At 57.6% G+C, this 13,937-nt stretch overlaps 2 protein-coding genes across 6 annotated transcripts in view; one reads left to right on the forward strand and one right to left on the reverse strand.

The window, feature by feature from the left end:
• Nucleotides 1-7,068, forward strand: XNDC1N (XRCC1 N-terminal domain containing 1, N-terminal like). Of its 5 annotated transcripts, none has more exons than XM_040056926.2 (10): nt 1-51; nt 915-1,021; nt 1,311-1,449; nt 1,554-1,709; nt 2,035-2,192; nt 2,386-2,462; nt 2,590-2,792; nt 3,426-3,507; nt 3,656-3,795; nt 4,046-4,846. In XM_040056926.2, the coding sequence occupies exons 2-10, from the start codon at nt 977-979 to the stop codon at nt 4,246-4,248; spliced, it is 1,203 nt and encodes a 400-aa protein (XP_039912860.1). In that variant the 5' UTR covers nt 1-51; nt 915-976; the 3' UTR covers nt 4,249-4,846. The 5 variants fall into 5 exon arrangements, with proteins under 5 accessions (XP_039912860.1, XP_039912859.1, XP_058275425.1 ...); XM_040056925.2 differs by lacking the exon at nt 1-51 and adding an exon at nt 62-400; XM_058419442.1 differs by lacking the exon at nt 1-51 and adding an exon at nt 411-462 and having other exon boundaries at nt 4,046-7,068.
• Nucleotides 6,909-13,937, reverse strand: part of LOC120747578 (nuclear mitotic apparatus protein 1-like) — a 26,969-nt gene continuing 19,940 nt past the window's right edge. Inside the window, exons 2-10 of the mRNA XM_040053590.2 lie at nt 11,340-12,880; nt 10,806-10,857; nt 9,866-10,140; nt 8,916-9,152; nt 8,667-8,803; nt 8,356-8,556; nt 7,887-7,997; nt 7,629-7,799; nt 6,909-7,423 (exon numbers count right to left, since the gene is read on the reverse strand). Coding sequence (XP_039909524.2) covers nt 7,388-7,423; nt 7,629-7,799; nt 7,887-7,997; nt 8,356-8,556; nt 8,667-8,803; nt 8,916-9,152; nt 9,866-10,140; nt 10,806-10,857; nt 11,340-12,880 — 2,761 coding nt within the window. The 3' untranslated portion in view covers nt 6,909-7,387. The remainder of the gene's footprint in view (nt 7,424-7,628; nt 7,800-7,886; nt 7,998-8,355; nt 8,557-8,666; nt 8,804-8,915; nt 9,153-9,865; nt 10,141-10,805; nt 10,858-11,339; nt 12,881-13,937) is intronic.

Below are 13,937 nucleotides of genomic sequence, written 5' to 3' on the forward strand. Positions count from 1 at the left end.
GGGGAGGAGTGGAGCCGCTGCCAGACGCGCCACTTCGGGCGCATAAAAGCGGTGAGCTGTCACGGCTGGGGACCGGCTCCCCTTTCTAGGCCCGCAGCGGGACGTGTAACCCCCGTCAGCAGCACCGACAGCACCAACCGCCTCACACCGTGGTGCCAGCAGTGTCAGTGCTGCTGGGCCGCCGCCCTGCCCCTGCCCGCCCCTTTCTGCCACCACCTCGCTCTGTTCCGGGAAGGGCGCAGATGGCCCCTGAGCCCCGCCTGCGCGGGCCCGTGGCGCGGCATTGCCCGCGGACCGTGCGTCCCATCAGGCACCACCGCTGGCCTGGGCCAGGGGCCTGAACTGGAGCGCGGTCGGGAGAAAGCGGGGCTGAAGCGAGGCGGGAGCAGCGGGGTGGGCGGTAAGGAGCAGGAAGTGGCGATCGGGGATCATGTGATTTGTGCGGCGGGAGATTCGGGATCGGTGCGATTGGGGCTGGGGGGGGAAGCACTGGGTTGGGGAATGGCTGTGGGGCAAAGCCGAGGGTTTAATAGTGCTGGAACAGTGCGGGAGGACTGGGGGGCTATAGTGATAGCCGAATAGCTCTGGTGTGTTGCTTTGTGGGTCTGGGAACACGGGCTTTGGTGATGGAGGGAGTTGTGGGAAAAGACTTGAGGGCACGGGAGAACAGGGCTGGAGCTTGTGGGCTAGATGTGGGTGGCACCCGGGTGGCAGAATGGGGAGGGAATGGGGGGTTCTGGGGTGAGCGGGGGGCACAGGAGTGGCTAAAGGGGGCAGGGGGATTGTGAGTCAGATATGGGGGTTACTGCTTGGACAGTAACCTGAGGGGTGGTGGGATGGGACTGGGGAGCTGCTGAACGATTCCAGAGCCAGGAGAAGCCCAAGCTCATCAGACTCTCCTCTCTCCCCACCAGGAACTGGAGGGATCTGAAGGGAAGTTACATTCTGGCAGAGTGTTGTCTCCAAAGGATCCTGAATGGCTCCGGTTAAAATCAGCTATGTGGTATCCTTCTCCTCACAGGTGCCTGAGGGTTTTCTCTGGGGGTCTGGGTGTGGGGGTGGTCCCTCTGAGCTGCTGGGGTCTTGGAAGAGGTGGGTCACGGTGTGACAGGATGCAGTACGAGCTCTCTTTGTTAGGCTGAAGGGCAACGATTCCCATGATTCTTGCTCTCTCAAAATGGAGTGTTGTTACTGTAGGTTACCAGAGCATTCTGTGCTTCTCTCCTGTGCCCAGAACAAGCTGGAGCTGGAGAGGAACGCGTTTAGGGAGGGATTGGTGTATGATGCTGTGTCCCTGCTGTGTGTACCAGGACCCCAAGTACCCAGCAGAGAACCTGTTGAGTGAGGATGGCATACAACCCTGGCTTGGCTGCCCCAAGGATCACAGCAGGCATCTGAGTGTGGAGCTGCAGCTAGAGAGAGCTTGTCCCATTGGCTACGTTGACGTTGGTACTTCCCTGTCCCCCACCCCTGTGCAGGAGCCAGGGCTGTGCCCCACAATGGGGTCAGCAGCTCTGAATGCCCTCACTCATGTTCTTCTCACTGCTCCCCAGGGAACTACGGCTGCGCCTTTCTGCAGATTGAGGTTGGACGTTCCTCATGGCCCCGTGACCAGCCCTATCTCACCTTGGTGCCCACTGTCACACTGATGACACCAGCTGACTCAAAGCTGGACCAGAATCGCTGTGGGGTTCGGATGTTTAAGGAAGGTAAGGATTGATATGACAGAAAAAGGCATGGGGAAGAGCTGTGGACCTGGTAGCAGGATGGAGCTGATTGGGGGGATGGTGATGGAATGGGGCTGGCGGTAGGATGTGGCTGATAGGAGGGCAGAAGAGAACAGGTAGACCAGGGGTCAGGGTTGTTCCTGGCCTCAGGAAAGCTGAGCAGGCTTCCCTGCCCCAGTCTCTCTTGTGCCCATAATCCCCTAGATGTCCTGTTGTACAGCAATAGAGCAACCAGCAGAGGTAGGAATGGTGTTGGGACAGTGGTCAGTGCTGTGCCCCTTCCCACCCCAGCTGCTCTTCCCTGCAGCAGATTTCTCGGAGCTGACGGTGGGGCAGAAGTGGGACCGCGTGCGGCTCACCTGCAGCCAGCCCTTCTCCCCGTGCAGCCGCTTTGGGCTCTCCTTCATCCGCCTGCGCACACCACAGGAGCCGGAGCCTGACCTCCCCCGGCCACCCCCGGATGCAGTAGGTGTCTCTCACTCCTCCAAGTATCCCTCTCCGTGGGAAGGCAACAGGAAGTGGCCGCTCCTCCACGGATACCACTGGTGCCCCATGGAAAGCCCAGGAGGTGCCTGCTGGGCTGAGCTAGGGGCTGTGCTCGGAATGGTGGGCGCAAGGTACCTGTCCCCATTGCCTGGGCCCTCCCCTTGTCCCACAGGAGGATGCTGAGCTCTCAGACAGACCCTGGTGCTCCAGCCCTGCCTTTCACCGGACTTTCTTTCCTGAACCATGCTTGTAAGTGGCCTGGTGTCCACCCCATCCTGTCCCTGCACAGTGTGGCCTGGAGCCCCTTGAGGTGCTTCCTTGGACCCCAGAGCCACCAGCTTTGTCCCCCTGTGAGGCTGACACTCCCCATCCACAGGAGATCCAGGGAGGAGGAGCAGCTGAGGAGCCGCCTGTGGAAGCTGGAAGGGGCTGCCTGGAGCCCGGCCCACCTCAGCCGCTCTGCCCAGATGGTGCTGTCGGCAGCGCGGAACCAGGAGCTGAGGCCCAGAGCTGGCACCAGCACCCTGGGGAGTCACCCGGAGCTGCCGGCCCAGGATGCGGGAGGCGCCGCAGTGCCGGGTGGGTGAATCTGCACAGCCATGTCCTGTGCTGGTCCCCAGCCACTTGGGCAGCAGGGCAAGGGGAATTCTGTCCCTCTGCTCTGCTCAGGTGAGAGCCCACCTGCAGAGCTGCCTCCAGCAGCTCTGTTGGGGACCCCCAACATCAGAAGGGTGTGGAGCAACAAGAGTGAGTCTAGAGGAAGCCATGGAGATGCTCCTGAGGGCTTGAGCCCCTCTGCTGTGGAGACAGGCTGGGACACCCAGGGCTGTTCAGCCTGGAGATGAGAAGGTTCTGAGAACTGGGAACTCCTTCCACTGCCTAAGGGGGCTCCAAAAGAACTGGAGAGGGACAATGGCCTGGGAGGACAAGACAAGGGGCAGTGGCTTCAAACTGACAGAAGATGGTTAGATGGGATATTACAAAGAAATTCTTCCCTGTGAGGGTGATAAAATACCAGCACAGGTTGCCCAGAGCAGCTGTTGCTGTTCCACCCCTGGAAGTGTTCCAAGGCCGGGTTTGCTGGAGCTTGGAGCTACCTGGTCTAGTGGAAAGTGTCCCTGCCCATGGTGGGTGGCCTTGGAGCAAGATGAGCTTTAAAATCTCTTCCAACCCAAACTATCCTCTGTCTGATTCCTGCCTGTTTGTCCCCAGGCTCTGCACTGGATGTCCCTGCAGACCCCCCGAGCACCTGCAGGCAGCTGGACAGGCACTGTGCTCCCAGTCCTGTTAGCAGGTAATGCCATGGGTCACTGTCTTCCTCCTGCCCTCACCGTGGCCATTTACTGCTCTCAGACATTCCCAGATTGTTCTGGGCCCAGCCCTTCACATTCAGGCTGGCAGGATGTGGCATAGGATGTCTTCAGCATGTGATCCCTCTGCAGGGCTCCAGCTGCCACCTCAAGGACACCCAGGGTGAAAAGAAGAGCCCGAGCCTGTGGCCCCCGAGAGAGACACGGCAGGAGGAAGGACAAGGGACAGGCCAGGAGTGACAGGGAGACAGGTGTCTGCCCCATCTGCTCAGGTGGGTGCCTGGCAGGAGTGTCCTCTGGTGGCCAGGGGACACTGAGCAGCAAACGGGGAGCAAATGGGGACAGTGGTGGCAGTTCTGCAGCTGGGACACATACTTGTGCTGATGCCCTGGCACTGGAGGGACACCACGGTGTATTCCCAGTCTGCCATGAGAACCATCAGGGAGGGTGTCAGTCCAAATCCAGTATCATCCCAACAGCAGTGAGAGTCTATGACAACCACATTGCTTTCCCTTTCCACAGGCTGTTTCCCACTGGATCTGCTCCCTGCACACGCCTCCCAGTGTGGAGAAGACCCCACCACAGCCTGGCCTTTCCTGTCCCCTGATGCCTGGGTGTCCTGCCCCATTTGCCAGCTGCCCTTTGGTGTGGCAGAGGTGGAGCAGCATGCCAGCAACTGTGGGGAGACAGCAGGGGCCCTGTCCTCCCCCCAGTGCCTGCAGTAGGACAGCAGAGCTGGGGACAAACCCTGTGTCACCACCCCTGGGGGGTGAAGCTGCAGTACTCCAAGGGGCAGAGACACTGCAGCCCGGACATTTGTGGCAAGGCTGGTGTGAGGATGGAGAAGGTGCTTCCACCCCCATGGCCAGGTTTGCTGGGGTTTGAAACTGTAATGGCAGGAGTTGCTACTGGAGAAGAATAAATTAAAGGAGGAAAATAGAAGAAAGATGTATATCTGGACTGACTGCATGGTGCTACGGCAGGTTCCCTGGATGAGCATCCTGCCCAGGGACACCCTGTGTAGTTCATGGATATGGTGATAGGACAAGGAGGAGGTCATGCTTTTCCTCCCCTCAAGCCCTGATGGGGGTGAAGTAGAGACTCTCCAGGGATGGCTTCCTCTGGGGCAGCCGCTGGGACAGCGGTGACTCTTCACTGTCTGATGGCACCACTGAGACTTCCAGCTGAGAGCTGGTGGCCTTCCTGCAGAGACAGGAGATGAGGGTAGCACCAGCAGGCTTGCCAGGCCAACAGCAACAGTGCATTTTTGGGGTGCTGGAAGCAGATTGATCTGGTACCTGTGATGCCGTTTAGGTTTTGCCTTTTTTTTTTTTTTTCTTTTATATGTTCTCTGTATTCTTCACACATATATTTGTAGCTCTGTCGTCTATTATATTAGTGTCTAGTTTTCCCAGTACTTTTCCGTGGCCTTTCCTTAAGCAGAAAAACAAAACAAATTCTGGAGCTCCAAGCCCTGAGAGGTACAAGGCTCTGTGTTATCTTGGTTCTTCCTGGGAACCAAGGCCGAGAGCAACTCTTGGAGATACATTCTCATGGACAATGAAGGGGGGGCTCCAGGGGAGGGGCTTGACCCGGGTGGGGGAATTGCATCACCACTTATCCTCCTAATTGGTGCCTTTTCTCCATTATGCTAATTTCCTAAAACCTATAAACTGTACTCACCCCTGTGGGGGGGGGTGGGCTTTTGTGGACATCTTTCCATAACTGCCTCTGGAGGCCTTCAGAAAAGATCCCCTTTTATATTACCTCCTCACTAAAATTATCTCGAGTTTCATTTCCTGCTTGGGAAAAAGGCAGCAGTTATCCAGGCAGGATGGGAGAATCTGTTGTCCTTCCTCTGTACCCAGAACATCCAGCAAGGAATTCTTTCCTGCCGGCAATCTTGAGAAGTCTGGGCAGTAGGCTGAGGCTGAGACACCATCCCGCAGGAGGTAATACAAAAGTAGCTCTTTTTGTTGTGTAGCATGTAGTCTGTATCTCTGTGTGTCTTGTGTATCTGTGTAAGGTCAGTAATTGCTAGCAATCCCGAGACAACCCCGCATGATGGGGGGGGAATTTTCTTTTGGAGTGGTTTCTCAGAGTTTCCTTCTTTCTTTGCTTTTCCAACCTGCCCCAGATTGGCTGGATGTCTGTGAGTGTGTGTGTGTATGTGTTTGCCACTGGCTGTGATTGCTCATTGGTGGAGAAAAGCAAATTACAATGGAAAAGTTTCTTGCTTAGTATGTGGAGGTTTTGAATCGAGAATTGGCCTGGGGACGCCTGGTCCTGGAGCAGCCGGGGGAGGCCTGGCACACTCCTTGGTGGGAGGAGGGGGAGAGATCCCTGCTTCCTGCAGGTTGGTGGGAAGAGGAGAAGAGATCCTTACTTCCTACTGGTTTTGTGGAGGGGCTGAGAAAAGCTGAGCTTGTGGCATTGCAAGGGAGGAGGGAAGCGTGCCCACCTCCTTTGTTCCATCTGTGGAAGGTATTTTCCAAGATTTTAGGGCAGGGGCAGCACCCAGACTCCTGGGAGGGCTCAGGAAGCGGGGAGGTCTCATCCCCTGTGACGGACGGGGGGGACCAGCTACTCTGAGAGGAGTCGAGGTGACTCCTGACAATGCCCTGGCACTGGAGGGACACCACGGTGTATTCCCAGTCTGCCATGAGAACCATCAGAGAGGGTGTCAGTCCAAATCCAGTATCACCCCACCATCTGTGAGGGCCTGTGACAACCACATCACCTTCCCCTTCCACAGGCTGCTTCCTGCTGGATCTGCTCCCTTGCACACACCTCCCAGTGTGGAAAAGACTCCACCACAGCCTGGCCTTTCCTGTCCCCTGATGCCTGGGTGTCCTGCCCCATTTGCCAGCTGCCCTTTGGCGTGGCAGAGGTGGAGCAGCATGCCAGCAACTGTGGGGAGACAGCAGGGGCCCTGTCCTCCCCCCAGTGCCTGCAGTAGGACAGCAGAGCTGGGGACAAACCCTGTGTCACCACCCCTGGGGGGTGAAGCTGCAGTACTCCAAGGGGCAGAGACACTGCAGCCCGGACATTTGTGGCAAGGCTGGTGTGAGGATGGAGAAGGTGCTTCCACCCCCATGGCCAGGTTTGCTGGGGTTTGAAACTGTAATGGCAGGAGTTGCTACTGGAGAAGAATAAATTAAAGGAGGAAAATAGAAGAAAGATGTATATCTGGACTGACTGCATGGTGCTACGGCAGGCTCCCTGGATGAACATCCTGCCTAGGGACACCCTGTGTAGTTCATGGATATGGTGACAGGACAAGGAGGAGGTCATGCTTTTCCTCCCCTCAAGCCCTGATAAGGGTTCCAGCACATGTGGACTGCAGGAGGAGGAAGCCAGGAGCCCCAGAGCAGGTGAAAAATACACTTTATTTACAAGTAGAAACATTTAAAATGCTGCCTCAGCTTCCCTGGGAGGAGCAGGAGGACAGGGCAGGTGGGGAGTCCCACACACAGGCAGCAGGGGTAGTGGCCCTAGGGATGCCAGGTTTCCCCTCTGTCCCTGTAACTGGGGCTGCAGGATATCCCTGGGGAGAGCTCAGCCCCTCCAGCCGCAGCCTGGTGCCAGCCCCTGCACCCCTGTGTGTTTCTAGCCCTCAGCCCCTGTGCATCCCCTTGCCTTGGGTCCCAGAAGGGTTTAGGGTGACAAGTGGTGCAGGAAGGGCACGGGGGCCTTGCCATGCCCAGGACACCTCTGGAGCTGTCAGTGGGATGTGCAAGGCAGCCATGTGGGTGGCCCCACCTGTTCCCTCTCCGTGCTCCTGGGCCCTGGAGAGACAGGGAGAGCTGAGGGGGGGCAGGTTGGGGCCAGGGCAGAGCCAGCAACGCGGGGACCGGGGAAACCTCAGGATCGATTGTCCTTGCGCGACTGGCGACCGGCCTGGAAAGGACAGAGCAAAGACGGGAGGTTAGGGACCGTGAACATGAGCAGGGCCCGCGCTGGGACCTGCTGTTGCCGTGGCAGCCCAGGGACAGCAGGGACTGTCCCCCTTCTCCCCATGGCCTGCATGGACCCAAGGCAGGGGCTGGGGGCACTGGGGCGAGCGTGAGCTCAGAAGTGTGCCCGGGGCTCAGGCAGTCCCCACCTTGCCCTTGGGGGACTTGGCGGTGGCGATGCGGGATGAACGGCGGGCGCCGCCGCCGCTGCTGGAGGCCGTGGGAGTGCTCCTCTGGGCGACCGCCCGGCGCAGCAGGCGCCTCCCCAGCTCCCTGGGGGTGTTGAGGATGCTGAACGCCATCGACTGGCGCCTCTGAGCCTGCAGAGGAGGGGCAGGACCATTAGCTCAGGGTGGGACAGGACAGAGGGGTCCCTCCTGCTCCCTCTCTTTCCCTCTGAAGCTTACCTGCATGGCTCGGGCTGGCTGCTCGCTCTCTTGACTCACCTGGGAGCCACTCTGCTCGCCGCGGTCCTGGGTGGTCTGGGGCCGTGGGAAGCAGCTGGTTGGCTTCTTGGACTGGAAAACAGGGCACCAGCTAATACTGTCATCTGGGGGTCACCCTGCTGTGGGGCTGACGGCAATGAGGGAACTGAGGGGCTGCAGGGAGGGGATGGGAGCGAGGGTAGCAGTGCCCAGGGAAGGCAGAAGGCTCAGCCCTTCGCCTCTGGAACGGCCTCCTCGCCAGCACTGGGAGCATCACAAGTACTAGACACACCACTGGATGGTGGGAACACTGAGCACTGGGATCCAGGATCAGTGGGAACATCATGTGGCAAACGGGGGTGTTGCCCAGAGGGCCACAGCAGCTCCCTCAAAACACGAACACCTGTTGTTCCCAGTAGGGAGCTGTGATGGGGGACTGGGCTGAGCTCACCGGGGGGGTGTCGGGGCCCTGGTGGGTCTCGTCCAAGAGGCGCTTCCTCTGCTGCCGGGTAGTGATGCTGCTGCCCTGGCTGCCTGCCTCGCTGCTGGCGGCCATGAGCTGGGAGGGCTGCATGCTGGCACGTCGCAGCGTCTCCTCTGGGTCCCCCATCTTCACGTCCTCATCCGTGATGGTTCCCAAGGAGGTGGAGGGCTGGGGAGGGGACATGGGCATGTTGCTGAGGGGCACTGTCTGTGCCCAGATCCCCGTCCAAGCCCTAGTTCTGGAGAAAGGGCTGCCTGATCTCCCCCTCTGCCCGTTACCATGCTCTCTAGGGGGTAGCTGGTCTTCAGGTGCGGGGGGCGCGCCTGGTTCCGCCGCTGCAGCTCTGCAATGCGGTTCCAGTCATCCAGCTGCTCCGGCTCATCCTGGCACATGCCCAGGTTTATGGTGTTCCGGCCTAAATCCGAAGCAAGAGAGGATGAGGGGGGTCCCAGGTAAGACCTGAGTCCCCCAAGCCAAGGCAGAACCCCAGAGGCAGCAGTCCAAGTGCCTGCCCTGCCCACACACACCGAGGCTGGAGCTGCTGGTCCGCTGCAAGCGCAGGGAGCTCCGTGTGACTGGCCGGTACCCAGGGAGGCCCAGCAGTCCTGAGTTGCTAGGGGTCTTCTCTGGAGAGGAGGTTTCCAGCTTCGTAAGAGTTTCCTGGGAGGGGAAGCTGGTGAGGGAACAGGTGGAGGCACTTGAGTGCAGACGGCCCTTAGCAGGGGAAGAAGTTTTTGTGGACTGAGCCAATGACAGACCAGTGTCTCAGAGTCTGTCTGTTTCTGGGAGGGAAAAATCCAGAGATGAGGGGACCACAGATGCGTTTAGGCTGAATGGACCTTAAAGCTCATCTTCTTCCACCCCCTCTTCCCTTGGCTGGGACACCTTCCACTAGACCAGGGTGCTCCAAGCTGCATCCAACCTGGCCTTGAACACTTCCAGGCATGGGGCAGTCACAGCTTCTCTGGGCAACCTGTGCCAGGGCCTTGCTACCCTCACAGGGAAGAATTTCTTCCCAATATCCCATCTAACCCTGTCCTCTGTCAAGGGGAAGCCACTCCCCCTTCCCTTGTCACTCCAGGCCCTTGTCCAAAGTCCCTCTCTGGGTCTCTTGGAGCCTTCTTTAGACACTAGCAGGAGCTCTAAGGTCTCCCTGGAGCCTTTCTCCTTCAGGCTGAACACCCCGCACTGTCTCAGCCTGTCTCCAGAGCAGAAGGACTTCAGCCCTTGCAGATCTTCTGTGACCTCCTCTGCTCCTCATGTCATTCTGATGTTGGGGGTCCCAGAGCTGGAAGCAGCTCTGCAGGTGGGGTCTCTCCAGAGTGGGACAGAATCTCCACCTTGCCCCGCTTCCCACTGTGCTGGGGATCAGCCAAGGACATGGCCAAGGACTTTAGGCTGCCAGTGCACCTTGACAGGTCACGTTCAGCCTTTCAGTTCCCAGCGTGCTGGGTCCCTCTGCAGTGCTGCTCCTGACCCTTGCATTGCCCGGCAGCCCCCCTGCTCACGTCTGTCATGGTGATGTTGATGGTAGTGCGGCGTCGGGCTGAGCGGGTCTTGCACCTGGAGTCGAGCGAGCGGTCCCCCGGGAGGTTGGCGCTGCTCTCCAGCTGCGACGGCGTCTCACAGAGGATGGGGGTGAAGTAGAGACTCTCCAGGGATGGTTTCCTCTGGGGCGGCTGCTGGGACAGCGGTGACTCTTCACTGTCTGATGGCACCACTGAGACTTCCAGCTGAGAGCTGGTGGCCTTCCTGCAGAGACAGGAGATGAGGGTAGCACCAGCAGGCTTGCCAGGCCAGCAGCAACAGTGTATTTTTGGGGTGCTGGAAGCAGGTTGATCTGGTACCTGTGATGCCGTTTAGGTTTTGCCTTTTTTTTTTTCTATGTTCTCTGTATTCTTCACACATATATTTGTAGCTCTGTAGTCTATTATATTAGTGTCTAGTTTTCCCAGTACTTTTCCATGGCCTTTTCTTAAGCAGAAAAACAAAACAAATTCTGGAACTCCAAGCCCTGAGAGGTACAAGGCTCCGTGTTATCTTGGTTCTTCCTGGGAACCAAGGCCGAGAGCAACTCTTTGAGATACATTCTCATGGACAATGAAGGGGGGGCTCCAGGGGAGGGGCTTGACCCGGGTGGGGGAATTGCTTCACCACTTGTCCTCCTAATTGGTGCCTTTTCTCCATTATGCTAATTTCCTAAAACCTGTAAAATGTACTCACCCCTGTGGGGGGGGTGGGCTTTTGTGGACATCTTTCCATAACTGCCTCTGGAGGCCTTCAGAAAAGATCCCCTTTTATATTACCTCCTCACTAAAATTATCTCGAGTTTCATTTCCTGCTTGGGAAAAAGGCGATAGCTCCTGTGTGAAGTGAAAAACAAGGAGGGCTGTGCACTGTCACTGAGCAGCCAGCACTTTGTGTTTCCTGCATTGTTTGTTCCTTCTGGATTATCTCCAGCTGCTCCACCTGCAAGCACAAAGGCAGAGGTGAGTCCACAGCTGGCACATAAGCTGTTTTTCATAGAATCATGGAATCATTTAGGTTGGAAAAGCCCTCTGAGACTGAGTCCAACTGTTCCCCCAGCACTGCCCAATCCACCACTGATCCATGTCCCCAGGTGCCACATCCACATGTCTGTTAAATCCCTCCAGGGACCAGGACTCTACCACTGCCCTGGGCAGACTGTGCCCTGGCTGGACAACCCTTTCAGGGCAGGAATTTTTTCTTAATATCCAACCTAAGCCTCCCCAGGCACAACTTGAAACCATTTCCTACTGTCATGTCACTTACTAACTGGGAGAACAAGTTAACTGGGAGAGAAGTTGTTATCTGGCCACACCCTCTTTTTAGGGAGCTGTTTCACCCTTTCAGGAGAGAGTTGGTCCCCTCAAGCCTCCTCTTCTCCAGGCTTAGCCCCCCGCAACTTCCTCAGCTGCTGCTCATCAGACTGGTGCTCCAGATCATTCCCCAGCTTTGCTGCCCTTCTCTGGAAACACTCCAGCACCTCACTGGGACAGTCCCATTCACACCCAGGAATGTGTCCCACACTCCTGGTCCCTGCGGTGAGCAGGACGTGCATTCAGGAGTGTGCAGAAGGCTGAACACAGCCCTTTTCCAGGAGGGCTTCCCCACCCACAGCCCTCCTGCTGGGAGTGCAACCCCTACGTGAGCTGTCAGTCTCTGCTTCGCTTCCAGGAGTTTCTTCCTCTCTTCCAGGGCTGCCGCTTTGCTGCTCTCATACTCCTTACTCAGGTCCTCCAGCTTCTGTACCGCCTCCTTAGCCTCCTGCCTGCTGCTGGTCACCAGCTTCTCAGACGCCGCCCGCAGCTGCTCCAGCTCCTGCCTGTGCCGCTCCCTGGCCTGGCCCAGTTCCGCCTCAAGCTGCTGCTGCCCCTGGCTGCGGCTCTTGCTGAGCCCCTGGTTCTCCTTGGCCAGCTGAGCGTTGGCTTGCTGCAGCCCTGCCAGCCGCGTCCCCACCTCTGCTGCCTCAGCCTGCAGCCGCTGGACGGCCCGGTCCCGTTCTGCCAGCTGCTCCCGCAGCGACGGCACCTCAGCCGCCTCCAGCTTGGCCTGCGCCAGCTCGGCTTGCAGCGTGGACGTGGCTTTTGCTCTCTGCTCCAGGTCCCGGCGGTGCTGGCTTTCCAGGGAGGCACGCTCGGCCTGAGCGCCGTCGAGCTCCTGCTGCAGGGCAGCCAGGAGCTGCTCCTTCTGCAGGCACTTGTCCTGGCAGGCCTTCGCCTCCTGCCGCAGCTCATCCTCCCGCTTGCTCTGGCAATGGCGGTCCCTCTTCAGGGCCTCGATGGTCATCCGCTGCTTCTCCATCTCTTCTTGGCACCGCTGCACCTCCACCTTCATCAATGAGCACCTCTCAGCCGCGCGGGAGGCTGCGGTGGCCATCTCCGTCTGCAGCACCCGCAGCCTCTCCTCCAGCTTCTTGCTCTTCTCCGACTCAGCCAGGATCAGGCGTTTCAGCTCCTTGCTCTCCGCTTCCTTCTCCGTCACCTGGCGACGGAGGATGGAGACCTCATGCTCCAGGCTACCGATCAGGCTGTTCTTCCTCTCCATCTCCTGGACACACTGGGACACTTGCTCCTTCCAGCTCTCCTTCTCCTGCACGGCAGAGCGGAGGGACACCAGCTCCTTCTCTGCAATCCGCAGCTGATCCGCGGTGCCTTCCAGCTCCTTGGATTTGAGCTTCTCCTGGGAGAGCTGCTGGGAGACTCCCTCCAGTGCCTCAGCAGCTCTCTGGGCATCCGCCTCCAGCTTGGCCACGCGCTGGGCTGCTGTTCGCTCTGCCACAGCCATTTTCTCCTTCAGGGAGGAAATCTCGACCCTCAGCTTCTGCTCCTCGCTCTCCTTCTCCTTTGCCCATGCCTGAGTGCTGGACAGGTCAGCCTGGAGGCCAGCCAGCCGCTCAGCCTGGGCCTCCAGCACAGCCACCTTCTCCTGCTCAGCCTGCAGCTGCTGGCAGGCCCGGCTGTGCTCCTGGCTCAGGGAAGAGACAGACCAAGAGGAAAAGGATTATGTCAAACTATGGGAAGGGTCAAGGATAGGATTGTTCCCCATAAAAGTGTGATAAATGTGCTAAAGTTAATTCGTGTTATCAAATTATAAAAGGTAAATGTTGAACTGTATAAAATATGAATGTTAAAGATGTGCTCAAATGAACATAAGTAAGGGTAAAATGTAGAAACCAAAAATTAGAAAATTTCCTGGCTTGGGAAGCACAGGAGGGACACGAGGAAAGTATGATTGGAATTACCAGGGAGGGGGCCTTGAAACTATTGCTGCCGGGAATCCCTGAAAAGAAACAAAGAACCATGGAAGAAGAAGATACAAGTCCAGAGACCAAGATAATCACTTCAGATGGATATCTCTACTCGTCTCCGCCGAAATTAACATATACACGACACACCCGGGCTCGGCCATCAACGGCATTGTTCCACCCTACCGGTCTATTCAGACCTCCGATACCAGGACTTGAATAATTAATGAAGACGCCTCGGAGAGGATAACGTCAGAATTTCGGACTTCACTCCGCGATCTTGTGTATAAAAAGGGGTGGCCGGAGACCAGAAATTGTGAACTTGGGGGGATACCAGGCTGACAGAGCTTGTTATCCGTGTTCACCCGGCACCGATCCCGGGCTCGGCGCTGTCCTTTTAAATTGTGGCTTTCCGAGACTGATATTTTGTCTCACAATAAAATTCTAAATTTTGATACTTTAAATTTGGTTGATTTTATTTATAACAATTCTGGTGACCCCGACGTGATTGGAGTGATACCGGGACCCCCCGAGGGACCCCCGTCTCTGACCAGGAGGCGCCCTGCTGAATTCAGCGGCCTGGCAGAGCTGGGGTAGCCGGGTGGAACCGATCAACCACACGACGAACAGAAACCGCAAAAGCCACACTTAAAAGGGAGATAGGCGAGGTCAGAGCTCTCGGGGAACTCGGGGAGGTTTTTCTTTGGAAGCAGAACCTCCGGAGCCGCGGCGAAGAAATCTACTCATAAAAATCTATGTGCACAAAGAATCCACGCAGGAA

This window comes from Hirundo rustica, chromosome 2 (assembly GCF_015227805.2).
Source record: "Hirundo rustica isolate bHirRus1 chromosome 2, bHirRus1.pri.v3, whole genome shotgun sequence".
Taxonomy (NCBI): Eukaryota; Metazoa; Chordata; class Aves; order Passeriformes; family Hirundinidae; genus Hirundo; species Hirundo rustica.

Coding starts and splice junctions, on each gene's coding strand:
- XNDC1N (XM_040056926.2), top strand. CDS start 977: ATGGCTCCGGTTAAAATCAGCTATGTGGTATCCTTCTCCTCACAG. Junction 1,022..1,310: donor TGGTATCCTTCTCCTCACAG/GTGCCTGAGGGT, acceptor TGTGTGTACCAG/GACCCCAAGTACCCAGCAGA. Junction 2,793..3,425: donor GGGAGGCGCCGCAGTGCCGG/GTGGGTGAATCT, acceptor GTTTGTCCCCAG/GCTCTGCACTGGATGTCCCT.